General features: G+C 51.7%; 1 protein-coding gene across 1 annotated transcript in view; it reads left to right on the top strand.

Annotated features, from left to right (window-relative positions):
• The window catches only part of CHST8 (carbohydrate sulfotransferase 8), a 165,178-nt gene extending 152,464 nt beyond the window's left edge, over positions 1-12,714 (top strand). The window contains exons 2-3 of the mRNA XM_007957825.1: positions 10,943-10,980; positions 11,590-12,714. Of these exons, the coding sequence (XP_007956016.1) occupies positions 10,943-10,980; positions 11,590-12,714 (1,163 nt within the window). The remainder of the gene's footprint in view (positions 1-10,942; positions 10,981-11,589) is intronic.
• The last annotated feature ends 3,287 nt before the right edge of the window (positions 12,715-16,001 follow it).

Here is a 16,001-nt window from a genome sequence, read left to right as displayed (position 1 = left end):
GATTGGGTTCAGTTCCAGACCTGAAGGGCAGTTGGGGCCATAGTCTCAGGGGTTCCACCAGACTCTATCAGACCAGCAAACGTGGTTCCAGAGGCTCTATTCTGTTGGGGTTACCCAAAATGACTCCTGAAATGCAGCTGCCCCTTGGAGTTCCCTATGCTGCTGAAGGGAGCACTGGAGCTGCCCATCCATGGTGCTTGTACCAGGCACCAGCCAGAGAGGCTACTGCCCAGCCTGGAGCCTTTTTGTATACTATCCCTGGATAACCTTGATCACCATTGTACAGCCTTCTGGGAGCTCTTCTGAGGGTCAGTACAACCACCCCTGGCCAGCCCCTTTCAGTCTCACTTGTGGGAAACATGACCTTGTGTGATCTTGTGTGACTTTGGCCCTAGTGAGACTGACTCCTCTGGGGGTCCAGAAGTGCCTCCTTCAGAACAGAGCAGTCCTCTCAGTGGGGTTACCTCAAGGAAATGTCAGCTGGGACAAATTTTCTGCTGTGGCTCTTCAGAGTTTCGTAAGTGAAAGCTGTGATGGGCCTGACAGCCACAGGCCCCCTCGGTAATTGATGCTGCAGCTAGAATGCCACATCCTGGGGCCTACAGGATAGATCATTATTTGTGCCTGGCCACAGCGTTAATGAGGCCACCCCACTGGCTGCTTCCTGCCATGTCCTGTCTTCTGTTTCAGTGAAGAAGGGCGTGCCCCCCCATCCCCTTCTCTGCTGTGCTGGGCAATTGATTTTGTTGCCATATTTCATGAAAATAGGCAGCCCTTCTCAGTAGAGCCACCTCAGCCTCTGGCTCCAGCATGAATCACTCATTTCATTTTTATTTCCCAGTCACCACACTGAAGGCATTTACCAATTTTTAGGCTAAATTAGACCCCTTCCTGCAGAGCTGGCTAGAGAACAGTCACCCAGATGTCCTGTTAACCAAGCAAGAGGGTCATTGTGTGCATCCCATTTAACCCAATGGGCACTGATGTGGCTCCTCGTGGACCTTGGGGAAAGGACTGGACTCACTCAGGCCAACTGCTCTAGGGCTTCAGTAAGTGGCTGCCTCAGCCCTACTTTTCCTCCTCTGAAAAGGGCTGGCCACTCAGTGGGCCCTGGAGGGCCACAGAGGGTGGATTATGCTCCTGGGCACATGTCTGCCACTGCTTCTCTGACCAGCCCAGTCCCTCATTCCCTCTCCTCCAGCTCCAAACATCTACACTTGGGAGACCCACAGGCATCACAGACTCCATGAGGATCTGCCCCTTCTCGCAGGAAGTAGCACCAGTGTCTACCAGCTGCTGAAGTGAGAAACAGAGTCTCCCTCACTCTGCTCCCAGTCAGTCTCTAGATCCAGCTGATGGTATTCTGTGCTGGAGCAGGTTTACACTGGCTCACAAGAGCTAACTCATCTCAACTTGAGTTCACATCATCGTTGTTGTTGTTGTTATGTGCCGTCGAGTCGGACCTGACTCATAGCAACCCCACCTTGGGTTTCCGAGGCAGTATCACTATGGAAGTAGATTGCCCCATCTTCCTTCTGGGAAGTGGCTGGTGGGTTTGAACCGCCAGCCTTCTGGTTAGCAGTCGAGTGCCTTAGCCAGTATGCTACCAGAGCTCCATCAGTAGCTTGAAATCTGCCATGGTGGGATATTTACACCATGGAAATTGACAGACCCTGCAAATCGGGCTCTCCTACCCATCCAGAGAGCCAGTTGTTACATTTACCAGCACATGACCTTACTGATTGTTGTTATGTGCCGTCAAGTCGAACTCGACTCATAGCGACCCCTCCTTGGGTTTCCGAGGCAGTATCACTACAGAAGTAGAAGGAAGATGAGGCAATCATCTTCCTTCTGAGGAGTGGCTGGTGGGTTTGAACTGCAGCCTTCTGGTTAGCAGTCAAGTGCTTTAGACACTATGCTACCAGAGCTCCCACCTTACTGATTATTCCTCCTGAAATATTATTCACATCTCTCTTTCTTTCACCCAGTATTGGCTGGGTCAAGGCCTCCAATGTATCCTGCCTACACAATGGCAACATCCCCTCACCAGTCTTTCTGTTCTGTCTTTGGCTCTTCATTCCAGAATGGTCCTTAAAAGCAAAAAAAACCCCTCCATAGCTTAAAGCCCTTTTAGGCTTTCCCAGGTCCTTAAGTGATAAGGTCTAGTGCCTTTATCAGACCATAGGCCCTTTGTAGACCCCTTCCAGCCACTATGGTCTTTCCTTTTCTTTCTTTTTTTTCCTTAAATTTCTATTGTGATTTGGATGAAAGAAGTTTACAGAGCAAATTCACTTTTCATACAGCAGTTCATACACATTTTGTTTCATGACATTGACTGCAATTTCCCACAATGTAAGAGCTCTCTTCTCACTTTTTTCCCTGTAGTTCTCTCTTCCCTGGGTCCTTCCCTCCCATGCACTCCCACCCCCTGAGCTGTCTCCCTATGCAAACACTGCTTTTCTGTTTTCCCACTGTTGATTGCTCCAAGGAGTGCATCTACATGGTGTAAATGTTCACCCCATATCCCTGTCTGTTGTTTGTGGTCTTGCCTTTTCTTAACACCTTCATTCTCAATGTCCCAGCCTCACTGGTGTTCAGTCTTCTCCTTCCCTGAGCCCTTCTTTGATGATGCAGGGCTACAAAGCTCTGCCAGGAATATCCCCATTACCCTCAGGTGCCGATGAATTGTCACAACCTTAGGGAGACTTCCCTGATGCCCTGAGCTTGCTGACATCCTCCATCACACATAGCCAGCTACACCCTCTGCTGCCATCACAGGAAATTGCTTGTTTAGTACCTGGCTTCCCTGCTAAAGTGAAAGCTCCATCAGGGCGACGACCCCCACTGTCCCATTCATGGCTAAGACATGGCTCAATCAATGCTGAGTGAATGGGCAAATAGTACTGGACAGAATGGTTGGGTTCTGCTATGGTGTGCTACAGAGCAGAGGCCCAACTGACTGATCTTGTTGCCACTAATATACTGCATGGGATCCAGTGATGGGGGAAAGCCAGGGAGCCAGTGGTATCTCAAAGAGAGTTCTATCTCATCTCTTGGTCATCCTTCCTGGCCCAACTGTGTGGAAGTATACAGGAAGGAAAGGCACATGCTGCACTAAGCCACAGTCCCCCTGAGCAGAGAAGCATACACATGTGCAGCAGACATGCACTGCGATGCACTCATCCATGTCTAGATGGTGTATCTAGAAACCCCAAGTGCAAGTCCCTGTGCAGTGTCCACATATGTAGGGTACAATATAGTGCATGATATGGGTACTGGTGTCATGTGCACACACCCAGCACCTGCAGACTCTGTCAGGAGAACTGTGAAGAAGGAGTGGAGGACCCTTGCTTTATGGACAGAGAGGTCACTCCCTTCTTTGTAGCAGCCGAGGCCAGCACAGACTGGGCTTCTGCACCAAGTAGAGTTTCCTGGGGGTGGGGCACTAATGCAGGGGCAGTCTCTCAGGGGCACACACTGGAAGGAAGGGTAGGGGCTCAGGACGCCCCTCTCCTCACAGAGTGATTGGCAGGTGAGGAGGAGGTGGTGAGACAGCTGTTGGGTTCACAGCCAGGCTAATCAGCTGACTGGTTGACTGTCAGGCAGCGCCAGATCCTCGCCTACTTGACAGCTCCCAGGGAATTCACCACAGGGCTGAGCTGACAGGGAACTACCCAGTTGAATCGTAGATCCTAATAACGAGGTGAGGGAATGGAATCAACAAAACAATGAGCAGTCAAAGCCATAAGGTGCCTGTTGGTCCAAGACAGGAAGATCCCCACTTCCCTCCCCTGCGGACAGCTCCCAGAACCCCTGCCCTGGCTTCAGAGGCCAGCCCTCAGGAGGTGTACTCGGGGAACCTCAGCTACTATGGAAGTAACCAGGAGATAGGAACACCACGAGCCCAGCAGCTTCCATCCAGCAAGCACTCACTGTGCCAGTACTGCATCGGCTCATTTACGCTTGTCAACTTGCAGGATTTTTTTTTGTCCTTTTTGTACAGATGAGCAAACTAAATTTCAGTGAGATCGAAGGACTTGTCCAAGGCCACATAACAGTACTATTCTCCCCCAGCCCCCTTTAAATATACTGACTCCTCCACGCTGTGGCTCAGCATAGAGTCTCCAGGCATAAGGAAAGGAAGCCCATTCTGTGGTCTGGGCCAAAGGCCAGGGTCACTGTGTGGCCAGTGCAGGGCCATGGCTGAATTAGGTTGACTCCAAGCAACTGGAAGAAGCTCACTGCTGAAGCTGAGAGGAGAGGCCCCCTGCAGGAGCCTGCTGGCCTCAGCCCTGGCCACAGAGCCACCTCTCTGGCCTAGGAGCGGCCAGCACTTGTGTTCCAGGCAGCCCCACTGCTAGGCCCTGGGGGGTCCAGGGATGGGCACATCTGTGACAGAGGCTGGGTCTGGCAGAGAATTTAAAACAGGTCCTCAACTTACAATGTATTTGAATTACGATGAACCACACTTACAACCGTCTGTTATTTAATTTTTTACATTTTATCATTAGTAATATGTACTACATATAATGTTAAAATCTATTTTTTTATAAGTCGATATGTAGTGTTTCCAACCCCAAAAGACAAATAAAGATCAGGTTTATAAACATACTGATGATAAGAGGCAGTAATAATGAAAACTTTTAAGAAAAGGATGAATTCAGAAACTATTTAAACATATTTGTTGGAACAGAACCCTGTCGTAAGTTGGGGACTACCTGTACGTTGGTTGAATTTTCCTGTGACCACAAGTGAGAATGTAAGGTCCTTCTGTGAGGCATCTGCATTCTGTCTCCAGTTCAAGCTGCCCTCTAATTGCTGAGTGTGTTTAAACTTCAATTTTGCATCTAATCTGCATGAATTAGCAATCTGCCCCAGAGGAAGGTAATAGCTATCTTTGAGGCCCTAGGAATTGAATTCCTGCTGATAGGGTGATATGCCCTGCATCCCTGGACCCACAGAGGCCTCTAAAGGGCACATCGTGAGCTGGTAGGAGAAAAGCCAGAGGAGCTGTGCCCATTGCAAGGCTTCAGTCCACTGGGAGCAGGCCCTTGGCTGGGTGTGCCGTAGATGGGTGGCAGCCAGCCAAGTATGCTGTAGCACGACTAGGCGCTGAGGGAGGCAAATCAGTGCACCGTGTTGACAAGCAGACACACAGACCCCCACAGCTGCAGCTGCTTCTGTCTGCATCTGGCCACTTGGGCTAGCAGCTGCAGCCACCAACACACAGACCCTCCCAGGGTGTGAGGCTGAGCTGAAGATGCCCTTACAGGGGGCCTGGTAGGCTCTGGCCAGAAGTTTGGGTGGGCTCACTTTCTTTGGGGAGAAGCCCAGTGTCCACCCCAACTCCAGGGTCAATTCTCAGTCTTGGTAGCATCAGCACGTTTACAAGCGTCTGCTGAACTCCTACAGTGAGCCAGGCATTGTGTCAGGCTTGGATACAGGTGAATAATATGTGGTCTCTGCCCCAAGAACATGGAGCAGACCCACACAGCCCATCACTCCTGATTGGACACCAATCTCAGCAGGTGCACTGTTACCTCACCTCCTCCAGGTTGCCCCTGGCCATCTCCAGCTACCTCTCAAAGCCCCCTGCAGTCACATCACTCCCTCCTTCAAAAGTAGTCATGTGGGGTGGGGTTTGGTACTTCCCTCAAGGACTTTCTCCTCAAACCCAGTGGGCAGCACACCCACACCAGCTGCATTTTCTCCTGCTGGCATCCGTGCATCTGGGGCAGCCACCCTGTGCCTTGGCACTGCTATGTGAGGTCATGGGCACTGACTAGGGCAGCAGCCAGATAGGCTTCAGGACTGGAACCCAGAGATGTCCAGGGAAGGGCCAGCAGCCCCAGGGTCTTTCTGGCAGCACATACCCTAGGAACAGAAGCTGCTTCCTCTAATTAGGATGTGAGGGAGCAGAGTAGAAGCTAGTAGCCTGTGGTACCCAGGGCAACCATGCATGGGTCCCACAAGGCATTGCTGCCAAGGAGTCAGGTGGGGCTGAAGCTTGCTCAGGATTCTGCACATGGGGGGGAACCAGGACTCACTCTGGGTTGTTTCCATCACTGATCTTCCTGCTTGGGCCAATGTGATGAGCAGCACAGTGGACATGCGAGGGGACATGCAGATGGGGGTGGAACAGCCTGGTATGCAGCCCAGCCATTAGAAGATCCAAGACATAGAAAAGTTGCCAAGCAGCTTATTACAGGAAACCCCAGGAACAGATCTGAGGACCATGAGTCTGAAATTCCACACGAGGCAGGGACTTCAGTCCCATACCCAGTCCCTTCTGGCCTCTCCTGGCCCCTCTCAGTTCCAATCCCTGTCCTTCTTCATGGGCTCTTCTCCCAGGCCACAGTGTTCAGAGTGTTAGGATCCTCCCCTGTCAGGGCCTGGGGCTGGAATTTGAGCAGCCTGAGCAGCGGTCATCCTCAAACATCATCACCCTGGGGCTGGGGGAGGTCAAGGGCTCACGAGGCACTTCCCGCTCTTGGGTCCCATTTTGACCCATGTTGTCATCATCTGTCTACATGACCTAACCAAAGGACCAGTCCCCCAATCCTTCCCAGTGGGTCCTGGGCATCAAGGACTAGAGCTTTTGTGTTGTACCCATCGGATGGCCCTCCTGTGCATCTGGAGAGGAAGGGGAAAGGGGCCTTTCTCTTGTGACAGCCCATATACCGTCAAAGTGAAGTCCTCATCCCCGCTCCGCCCCAGACCCAGGGCCTCAGCTTTATTACTAAGAAACTGCCCTCACAAACCTCCTCAGCCTGTGCCATCCCATCGTGGGTAACAAGGACACCCTGAAGTCAAACATTCAGGAGAAAACTTCAGCCAGTGAGGCGTTCTCTGTCAGGAATACATCTGGCAGTCTCAATAACTCATGCCTTGTTTACTCTTACGGATGCTCACTCTTATCTTATTGTGTGTGTTTCAGGAGCTCTACAGATGTCATCTGTCCAGAAAGAGAAAGTAGTTGTTTATTTCTTCACAAGCTAGGGTGAGGGGCTGGAGCTTCCTTACATAATTTTAGCATTATGTTGAGAGAAGAAGGCAGGTACCTCCGAATCTGAAGTGGAGCATGTCCTAGCTGGCTTGGTCACTGGGTGGGGGTAGGGGGTGCATGGCACCATTTGTTCCCTTGGGTGGAACAGGACAATGGAGCTTACCTAGACTGTATCTTGATTTGGGGCTTCTTGTAGTGCCTACGGCATTTAATTGCTAACCAGAAGGCTAGCGGTTCAAACCCACCAGTCACTCCTCAGAAGGAAGATCAGACAATCTACTTCTGTAGAGATACCACCTCGGAAACCCAAAGAGGGGTCGCTATGAGTTGGAATCAACTCAACGTCAGTAAGTTTGGATGTTTGGTTTTGGTGGTCACATTGAGGTCAAAACCCCCAGGGTACTGGCACTGATAACTTATGAGGGCAGTACTTAGCTAGTCTCCAGCCAAGCTTCCCAGGCTCCTAAAGTACAACCCACTGGGGAATGTGCAGACCTAAATTTCAAAATGGGCAGAGTGCCTGGCTTTCTCTTATCCAGAGCAGAGGGTGGTCTTTGTTTCAGCAGTGTGTAGAAGAGAAGCTTTCTCCATGGAAAAAATAGAGGCATTGAGCCTTTGACAAGGGGGAGAGCCCATTCCGCTCCCCTTATTAAGTTTCTGTCCTTATTAAGAAATGGCCATGTGGATGCAGGATCAATTCACTTTGTCCAATGAGCTGCCATAAATATGGGAACATACAACTTTTGGAGAACTCACAGGCTCCACATAAATTTTGTTACTGATTTTTCCAAAAGACATTCTTTTTTCCAAAAGGGTCGAATGTAGACATGTTGGCTCTGTGTACAAACATAGCCAAGAGGTCAGAAGACTCAGTCCCAGGTTTTGTTAAGCAGAAACTTCCTCACCTAGCTCATGCTAGGTGAGGCCTGGCCAGCCTTCCAGTGAGCCAACCTTGAAAATGACCCGTATTAGTTTTCTAGGGCTGCTGTAACATAAATTGGGTGCCCTATAAGAGAAATTTATTATCTCACAGTTCTGGAGAAGTCTGAATTCAGGGCATTGGCAGGCCCATACTTTCAGTCTTTTCTAGAGGAAGATCCATCCTTGTCTCTCCCAGCTTCTGGTAGTGCTGGGCTTTCTTGGCATTCTTTGGCTTGTAGATGAATCTTCACATGTCTGTCTTCCCCCTGTGTGTCTCTGTCTGCTTTGTACTTTCATAAGGACAACACTCAGATGGGATCAGGACCACCCTACTCTGGTGGTATAGTGCCTAAGGCATTTGACTGCTAACCAGAAGGCTAGTGTTCAAACCCACCAGCCAGTCCTCAGAAGGAAGAGTGGGCAATCTACATCCATAGAGATACTGCCTTGGAAACCCAAGGAGGGGTCTCCATGAGTTGGAACCAACTTTATGGCAGTGAGTTTGGTTTTTTTTTTTACTCTGATATGATCTCATCTTCAAAGACACTATTTCCAAACAAGTCCACTTGCCTAAGTACTAGGAGTTAGGGCTTTGACCTCTTTTGGGGGGACACCGTTCAATCTATAACACTACCTTAGACTCAGAGTCCAGAGGTCCGGGAGACAGTGCCCTTCTGTCCAGTTTGTCAGGACTCACAGCCCATAAGCTCTCAGACTGGGGAAGAGTATAGGTAGGAAGTCACAGCCTTAGGGGCTACAACTTCCATAGGTGCATCCTCCTCCAACTTCACCAAATACCTGGGCACCTTTTATAAGTGGCTCCTCCATCCCGTTTTTGCCAAATCTGGCATGATTTATTTGCTCCTGAAAAAGAATATAAATAAGCACCATTGCACCTTGACAAGTTGACAGGATTGACAAGCAGAGTAAATTTCTGTATCTGAGACTCTGAGGAAAGGTGATTTAGCAGAGCCAGCTGCCATCACTAGAAGAAAATAATTAAGGAAACCCAACAGTGTAAGGAAAACTGAGCTGTGGAGCAGGTCCCTTCTAGTGAAAGCACCTGTAATCATTGACTGCAGGAGAAAACTCCCATGTGCCAGAGAGAAATGAGCCCAGGAAACCGTGCTGGGAACAGTGCAGTGAACATGGGATGAGGAATAGAAGGGGCTGACTGGCAAGGAGGGGAACAAGCTCTGGGATTGAGAGGGCCCCTGAGGGATGTGGCCAGCTTTACTGGAGCTTCTTCAACTGGGGTGAGTCAGCCTGGGAGGCCTGTTTCAAAGCTCCCCCATACACACACACATATACATGCACACACATGCATACAAGCTTGGAAATGCCCAGAGAGGTGTAGTCACTCTGCCATTTGACTCAGAAAGGACTCAGCCCTGTCCCCAACCCAAAGAGATTAAAAAAAAAAAAGGCATCGCAGGAGAAGAAAAATGCATCATGTTCCAAGTTTATGAACTCTGGCTAGCCCAGGTATGCCTTCATCTCTACATCTCTTGGGACTCAAATAAGATCATAGCAACCCAGGAAATGCAGGCTTTCCAGCCCAATGTTGACCTCATGCCTCCTGATTTCTTGCTAGGGAATGAAGGAGCTGTGTGGGCACATCCTCAGTTTGAGGCCAGGGCCTTATCAGTGGCTGAACCAAGACCTCACAGAGAAGTTAGTGGAGTTTCTGGGTCCAGGGATGGAAGGTTTAGTTGTTGCATCACCAGTTGCGCGTCAGCCTTGGCTCAGTCTCCTGTGCCCTGTAGCAGCTATTGGACCTCTGCTGGGTACTCAGAGACAGCAGAGGTAGTGCTAGGGCTTTAGAACCCAGCCGCCAACCCCACACAGCATCCAACATTTGGTGTGGTGCGGTTGGACGTGGTGCCATTATACAAGTTGGACCTTCTTGCTCTCTGCTTGTTTAAGGGGTGGCTGGTTCTGATTGTGACTGTGGCCCTTGGAAAAGCCTCAGGGCAAAAACACTCACCACATGGCACAGGAGAAGGAAGAGCCCTGGAACCTCAGGGGCTAGGCAGGGACTGAGGAGGAGGCCCAGACTCCTAAGGAGGACCCCCAAAGGGAAAGTTCCATCTCCTGCCAGCACCTTCCCCCAAAACAGACTAAGGAAGGAATGAAACAATCCTCTGCTTGGGCCAAAGGTTTTCCTCACCTGAGTTTATCATCCTGGGTGGCCCTGGCCCCCGCCAAGGCAAGGGGCCTCCTGAGTGGACAGAGGAAACATTCTAGAGTGTGGCCCGTGCTGTGCTGCTCTCTCTCCGTCTTCCCAGTCAGCCAAGAAGTGCTTGCTGGACAATCACTCTATGCCTGGGTCCTGCTCAGCCCTTTGGAGGAGACTGGAGTAAACAGGATGTGATCAGATCACCCCTGGAACCCCGAGGCTAACTGAGAAGGCCAAAATTCTGACATTCGTGCCCAGGTTAGGGGACCTCCTACAGCAAGGAACAAAGTCCTGGCCAGAGAAGGAGTGTGCTCCACTCCGAAGGCTAGTGCATGCAAAGGTGTGGGTGTGAGTATGTTATTGCAGGTACAGAGTCCACATGGACTAGAACAGGGCATGGCTGAGGGAGTATGGAGAGATAACAGAGCTTTCTGAGAGCCTTTTCTCCTGTGACTTGATGACTTTGGAAAGTCCTGACAGCATGGGGGCTGGGATTCTATGAGGTCCTGACTACTCCATTGGGTGGTGGGTGGGCACACCTTGACAGGGGCCACCCTTCATGTCATTTCAGGAGGTGGGATGCTGAGAAGGTAAGCATCAGCTCAGAGCCAGTAGAACCATGCCTTTGCTCCAGCCCAAAGGGACTGTTAGAAGTGTAGGGTGGCACTAGCATGTGAGTTGTGCCCCTCATTCTCCCCCATGGACTGCCTTTTCATGGAGACCACCCAAGCTTCCTCCAAGCTGAGCACCCACAGACCTGTAAAATGCCTGTAAGCAGGTCCTTGGGAGCTCTGTGGTTCTTCCATTGCTAACACTCTCCTTTGTTTGCTTTCCAGGAATGAAGTTCAACATCAGGCTGCAGCAGCCCCACAACGTAAGTTCTGAGAATCTGATAAATACCGGTGCACAACCTGGTGAAAGTTGGGGAGGGCAGGAGAGCAAATTTGGAGCTCAGGTTGAATTCATTCTTGGCAAGAAAAATGTGTCCAGCCCATCCTAAGAGCCTTAGGAACAAAGCTCGGGGCCTTGGATCCATGAATTTCCCTTTCCTGTTAGATGGCTGCTCTGGGCTGTGCTAATAGATGCAGTAAATCTGAACTAGCCCCCCCAGCAGACCACCAGCTCCAGTGCCCACCCTCACCAGGCAGAGGTTCCTGGGAGGCCTGCGCCATCTTGTGGCTAAGAGGACACTTGCACCTCAGGCCCCACACTGCTGGCAAAACTATGACCAGCCGAGGACAGGCCTGAGCTGTTCAGCTGGCCCATGACGGGCAGGGGGCGGAGGTGCTAGGGGAGAGTCAAGCCAGGGCTCAGTGCAGAGAGGTCACATGTTGCAGGCCCAGACTGTCTCCTTCTCCTTCACCAAGGGAAGAACTCAGGCCACAGAGGCAGCAAAGACCCTGACCATGGCAGGGGCCTGGCCCGTGTGACCCTGTGTCAACTTTCCTATCCACCCTGATAACTATTTTTATTCTTACCCCAGGACTTCCCACCAGGCAATACCCAGGATGGTGACTTTAAGGTGCCCACAGAGAGGGGCACCCGACACTGGCCTAGTCCTGCCCCCAGGGGCCTCAACTCCCAGGACAGCCTGGGGCTTCTGGTGCGTGACCAGCCAGGACCCCACTTGAAGATGGAGGCTCGCCTGCGACTCCAGCAGAGGCGGCGGCGGCTGCTTATCAAGAAAATGCCAGTTGCAGCAGCCATCCCAGCCAATAGCTCGGCCAGCACCCTGGTCTGGCCAGGCCCACAGTCCTTGAACGGCCACTGGGTCAGCCTGCAGCTGAGCCAGCAGGAGCGCAAGAGGGTGATGCAAGAGGCATGTGCCAAGTATCGGGCAAGCAGCAGCCGCAGGGCAGTCACCCCACGCCATGTGTCCCGCATCTTTGTGGAGGATCGCCACCGCGTGCTCTACTGCGAGGTGCCCAAGGCCGGCTGCTCCAACTGGAAGCGGGTGCTCATGGTGCTTGCAGGGCTGGCCTCATCCACTGCCGACATTCAGCACAACACTGTGCACTATGGCAGTGCCCTTAAACGACTGGATACCTTTGACCACCAGGGCATCCTCCACCGTCTCAGCACCTACACCAAGATGCTCTTTGTCCGGGAGCCCTTTGAGAGGCTAGTCTCTGCCTTCCGTGACAAGTTTGAGCACCCCAATAGCTACTACCACCCTGTCTTTGGCAAGGCCATCCTGGCCCGGTACCGGGCCAATGCCTCACGGGAGGCACTTCGGACAGGCTCTGGTGTCAAGTTCCCTGAGTTCATCCAGTACCTGCTGGATGTGCACCGGCCTGTGGGCATGGACATCCACTGGGATCACATCAGCCGGCTCTGCAGTCCCTGCCTCATTGACTATGACTTTGTGGGCAAGTTTGAAAGCATGGAGGAGGATGCCAACTTCTTCCTAAGCCTGATCCATGCACCACAGAACCTGACCTTCCCCCAGTTCAAGGACCGGCACTCTCAAGAGGCACGGACCACGGCAAGGATCACCCATCAGTACTTTGCCCAGCTCTCGACCTTGCAGCGGCAGCGCACGTATGACTTCTACTACATGGACTACTTGATGTTCAACTACTCCAAGCCCTTTGCAGACCTGTACTGAGAGGTGGGGTTGGCTGCCAGGGGCTGGCCCTGTTCTACCCACTTACCCACTCCAGGGCATCCTGCTCTATGTGTCCATGGGCCCCCAGTCCAGGAGCCGAGCTATATCCTGAACAACGGGGCTCTGAAAATGTGAAGATACATATGTCAGTGAAGCAGGTGGGGGACAGAGGTCTCTGGCCTTGGATAGGGGCCCTGGGCCTTGTCTGTGACTCTCCTCCCTCCCTTCTTGGCTGAGGGAGATGCCCTTGGGCATAGGCTGGGTGCCCTTGGAGTCCCAGCTGCCCTCATTCAACTCAGCTAAGTGTCACAATGACCAGGGTAGCCTGAGACCCAAAGGATGAGGGCCCCATCAGTGAGGGATATCCTGCAATCCCTGAACCATTGCCTTGTACCAAACCACATGGTTTGCACTTTTCTACAACCCAGGGGGAGGTTCCCTTGGAATGAGGTTCCAAATAAAGCACATGGTTTCCAGAGCAGCTGCATCTGCACTGTATGTGGGGGTGTGGAGACACTCAACTCTTGCCTATGCCATCTTGAGCTGTCCGCTCCCCAGGGCACCCTGAGCCAGGTCTTGCAGGCCGAAGGGCTGGTGACCTTGTGTGTGGGTGGGCAGAGGACCATTGGCACTCATTCAAAAATCAGCAGCAGGCTTACCTCATATTCAGGCTTTCTGATGGGCCCTCCCATCCCAGTGCTGCACAGTCATCCTCAAAGGAGAGACCTGTCCACATGGAGGCCCCGTAGGGTTCCTTCTTAACCACTGACCTGTGGGGAACCACCAAGGCTGCCAGAACAATTGGGCAAGTCACCAATTGGGGCTGCCACCGGAGTCATGGGGCACTACCCAGGTACCAAGGGGTCTTTGTGGGTATGGCCTTTTCAGGCAGGGAGTGATGCTGGCCCTAGCTGTTTTAACCTCTGGACTAACTAGGGCTTTGACCCAAAAGTGTCATCTGCAGACCCCCTAGTCCTTAATTCCTGGCTCCATTTACCTGTTGAAACCACCCGAGATCTCCCTCCAAAAGCACACATTTTCACCCACAGAAATGATTCTAAACTTGTCAAAAGCCAAAGTGATTCTTGAAAGATCTCACAGGAAATATCTAGTGGAACTCTGAGTGTGTGTGTGACTGTGAGTGTGCTTGGGTCTTGTGTGTAATGGCAACTGTTACCTGTTTCTGGGAGTCTGTCTGCCTGCCTGCCTGCTTCTGTATCTCTGTCTCTCTGTGTGTCTGCCTGAAGCCTGCTGTATACCATTCTGAATCCATCCACAGGTCTGTCTGTCTGTGGGTTTGCACCAGGAATTTTTCTGTCCCCACTGGTTAGGGGAAGGGCTGCTGGTTCCTTAGGTGGATGTACTGTTGGCTCCTGGTCAGGCATTCACTGGCATGAGCTGCTCTGTCTCCTTCCTGCCTCCACTACAAAGTCTGGACATTTTTAAAGAGGGAACAAGGAGCCGAGGGTGTCTTCTGCCTGCTTGGGGCTACATGCATCCAGGGACTGAGGACCCTGAGTGGGTATGAGGCCTCCCCTTGAGTTCCCTGGACAGTGGTTTGGACCATCTGACAAGGAACCCAGAGGGAGAGGGAAGGCAGCACTCAGCAGTGTGGGAGCAGGAGAGCCTGAGAGGCTGATCCCTGACTCAGCCAGTACTTTGTTAGTGAGGGGAGGCAAGAGGGACGAACAAATGACCCAGAAGCAGCTGCCTTGGGTTCTGGTGCTCACAAAGTGAGATGGAGTCCACAATGCAGAAAAAGTGCCTCTGGTTATGACCTTTCAGTACAGCCTAAGGCAGAGTGTCACAATGTCATCTGCTCAGCAAAGGGGAGACCTGGGATACCAGCTGGGGCAGCCTACTGGGCAGCTTTACCCACTGCTGCTGCTGCTTGGAGACCATTAGGATTGTCTTGGGGAGCCACCCTGACAATGTGTGTGAACATATGAGAGTGTGAGTGTGTATGCAGGTAAGTGTGTATATGTGTATTGTGTGTATGGGGTGGGGGAGTAGGACTTTGACTTATGTCAGCTCTTCAGAGACAACTGGGCCTGAGTTGGGAAATCCTCCAGTGTGGACACACACACAATGTACCCATCAAATAAGGGTTTCCCTTCTGGGTGGCAATGGCAGAAGACAAGGTCAGTGCTGGCAAGAATAGTAAGGTCTCATGGCTTGCCCCTTGCCCAAAGAATTCTCACTGAGCTTCTACACTGGCCCAAACCTGTGCTGTGCACCTCAGGGGAGGCAAGAAGTCCAAGGCTCGTCTTGCTGTCCTGGTTAAAATCTGGTAAACAAGGACTGGAGGGAGGCAGGCTGGGTCCTCTGCTCTGGCTGGAGCATGTTGGAGTAAGTCACTCCATCACTGGTAGAAACAATAAGAAAGGCCTTTGTACTTTTGTTTCAACTAGATAATTGTTCTGGGTCATTGTATAAAAGTATGTTTTTTAGTCTGCAGGTCTGGCTCTATATGAGTGTGTTGAGGTTGGGGATGGGGAAGCCCCATCTCCTCTCAGCAGCCCCTCTCCTAACTCACCCTGAATGTCAATAGAGATCACCCTCTGGGAGACCACAGTCATTATTCAGTGGCCCCCAGCATGACTTCCAACTGCAGCGGGCTGGCCCCAAAACCCAATCCTGAATCTACTCTGCCCCCACCTCATATAGCCCTAAGTCTCATATAGTTCTAGAGGCCAGAGATAGTGACCATGGGCTGAACTGCCAACACAGGAAAGTGTGTGCACGTGTGTGTGTGTGTGTCCATGTTTCTGTGTTGGTGTTTAAGCCTGTGGGAATGGGTGGATATGAGTGTGTGAGTCTATGCACATGTCCGCATACACATTTATATGGTGTAGTAGGTGTTTGTGTGTCTGGGAAGTGCCTATGTGTGTGTATACATGTGTGTGAATTTATATATGTGTCTGTGCAGTTACTGCAGATAGGGGTCAAGTAGGCCATGGAGTTGGAGAAATAACCACCCTTCCCTCAGCTTGGTATCAAGTCCCAGCTAGGCCTTTGCCTTAGGAGTGGCTGAGACCTTCCCAGATGTGAGCCTTGCTTTCTGAGTGGCCAAGAGAATATGATGGCTCCAAAGCTTAGGCCTTCCTGAGGCCTGTGAGCCCCAGAAGCCCTGGAGCTCCCTGGAGAGACAAAATGTGAGCTCCATCCAGATGGTCAGGTGTGGGATTCAGACACCTCTGGCTTGTGGGACACAACCAAACCCTCCTTCTTCCCACCATCCCCATGTGGCCAGGACCCACTCCAAGGAGCTCAGGACACAGGCAGGT

The sequence above is a fragment of the Orycteropus afer genome, unplaced genomic scaffold, assembly GCF_000298275.1.
Source record: "Orycteropus afer afer isolate SDZICR_OR568_19922 unplaced genomic scaffold, OryAfe1.0 scaffold00803, whole genome shotgun sequence".
NCBI lineage: Eukaryota > Metazoa > Chordata > Mammalia > Tubulidentata > Orycteropodidae > Orycteropus > Orycteropus afer.
The sequence above is the reverse complement of the archived record's forward strand: the minus strand, read 5'-3'. Positions and strand labels throughout refer to the sequence as shown.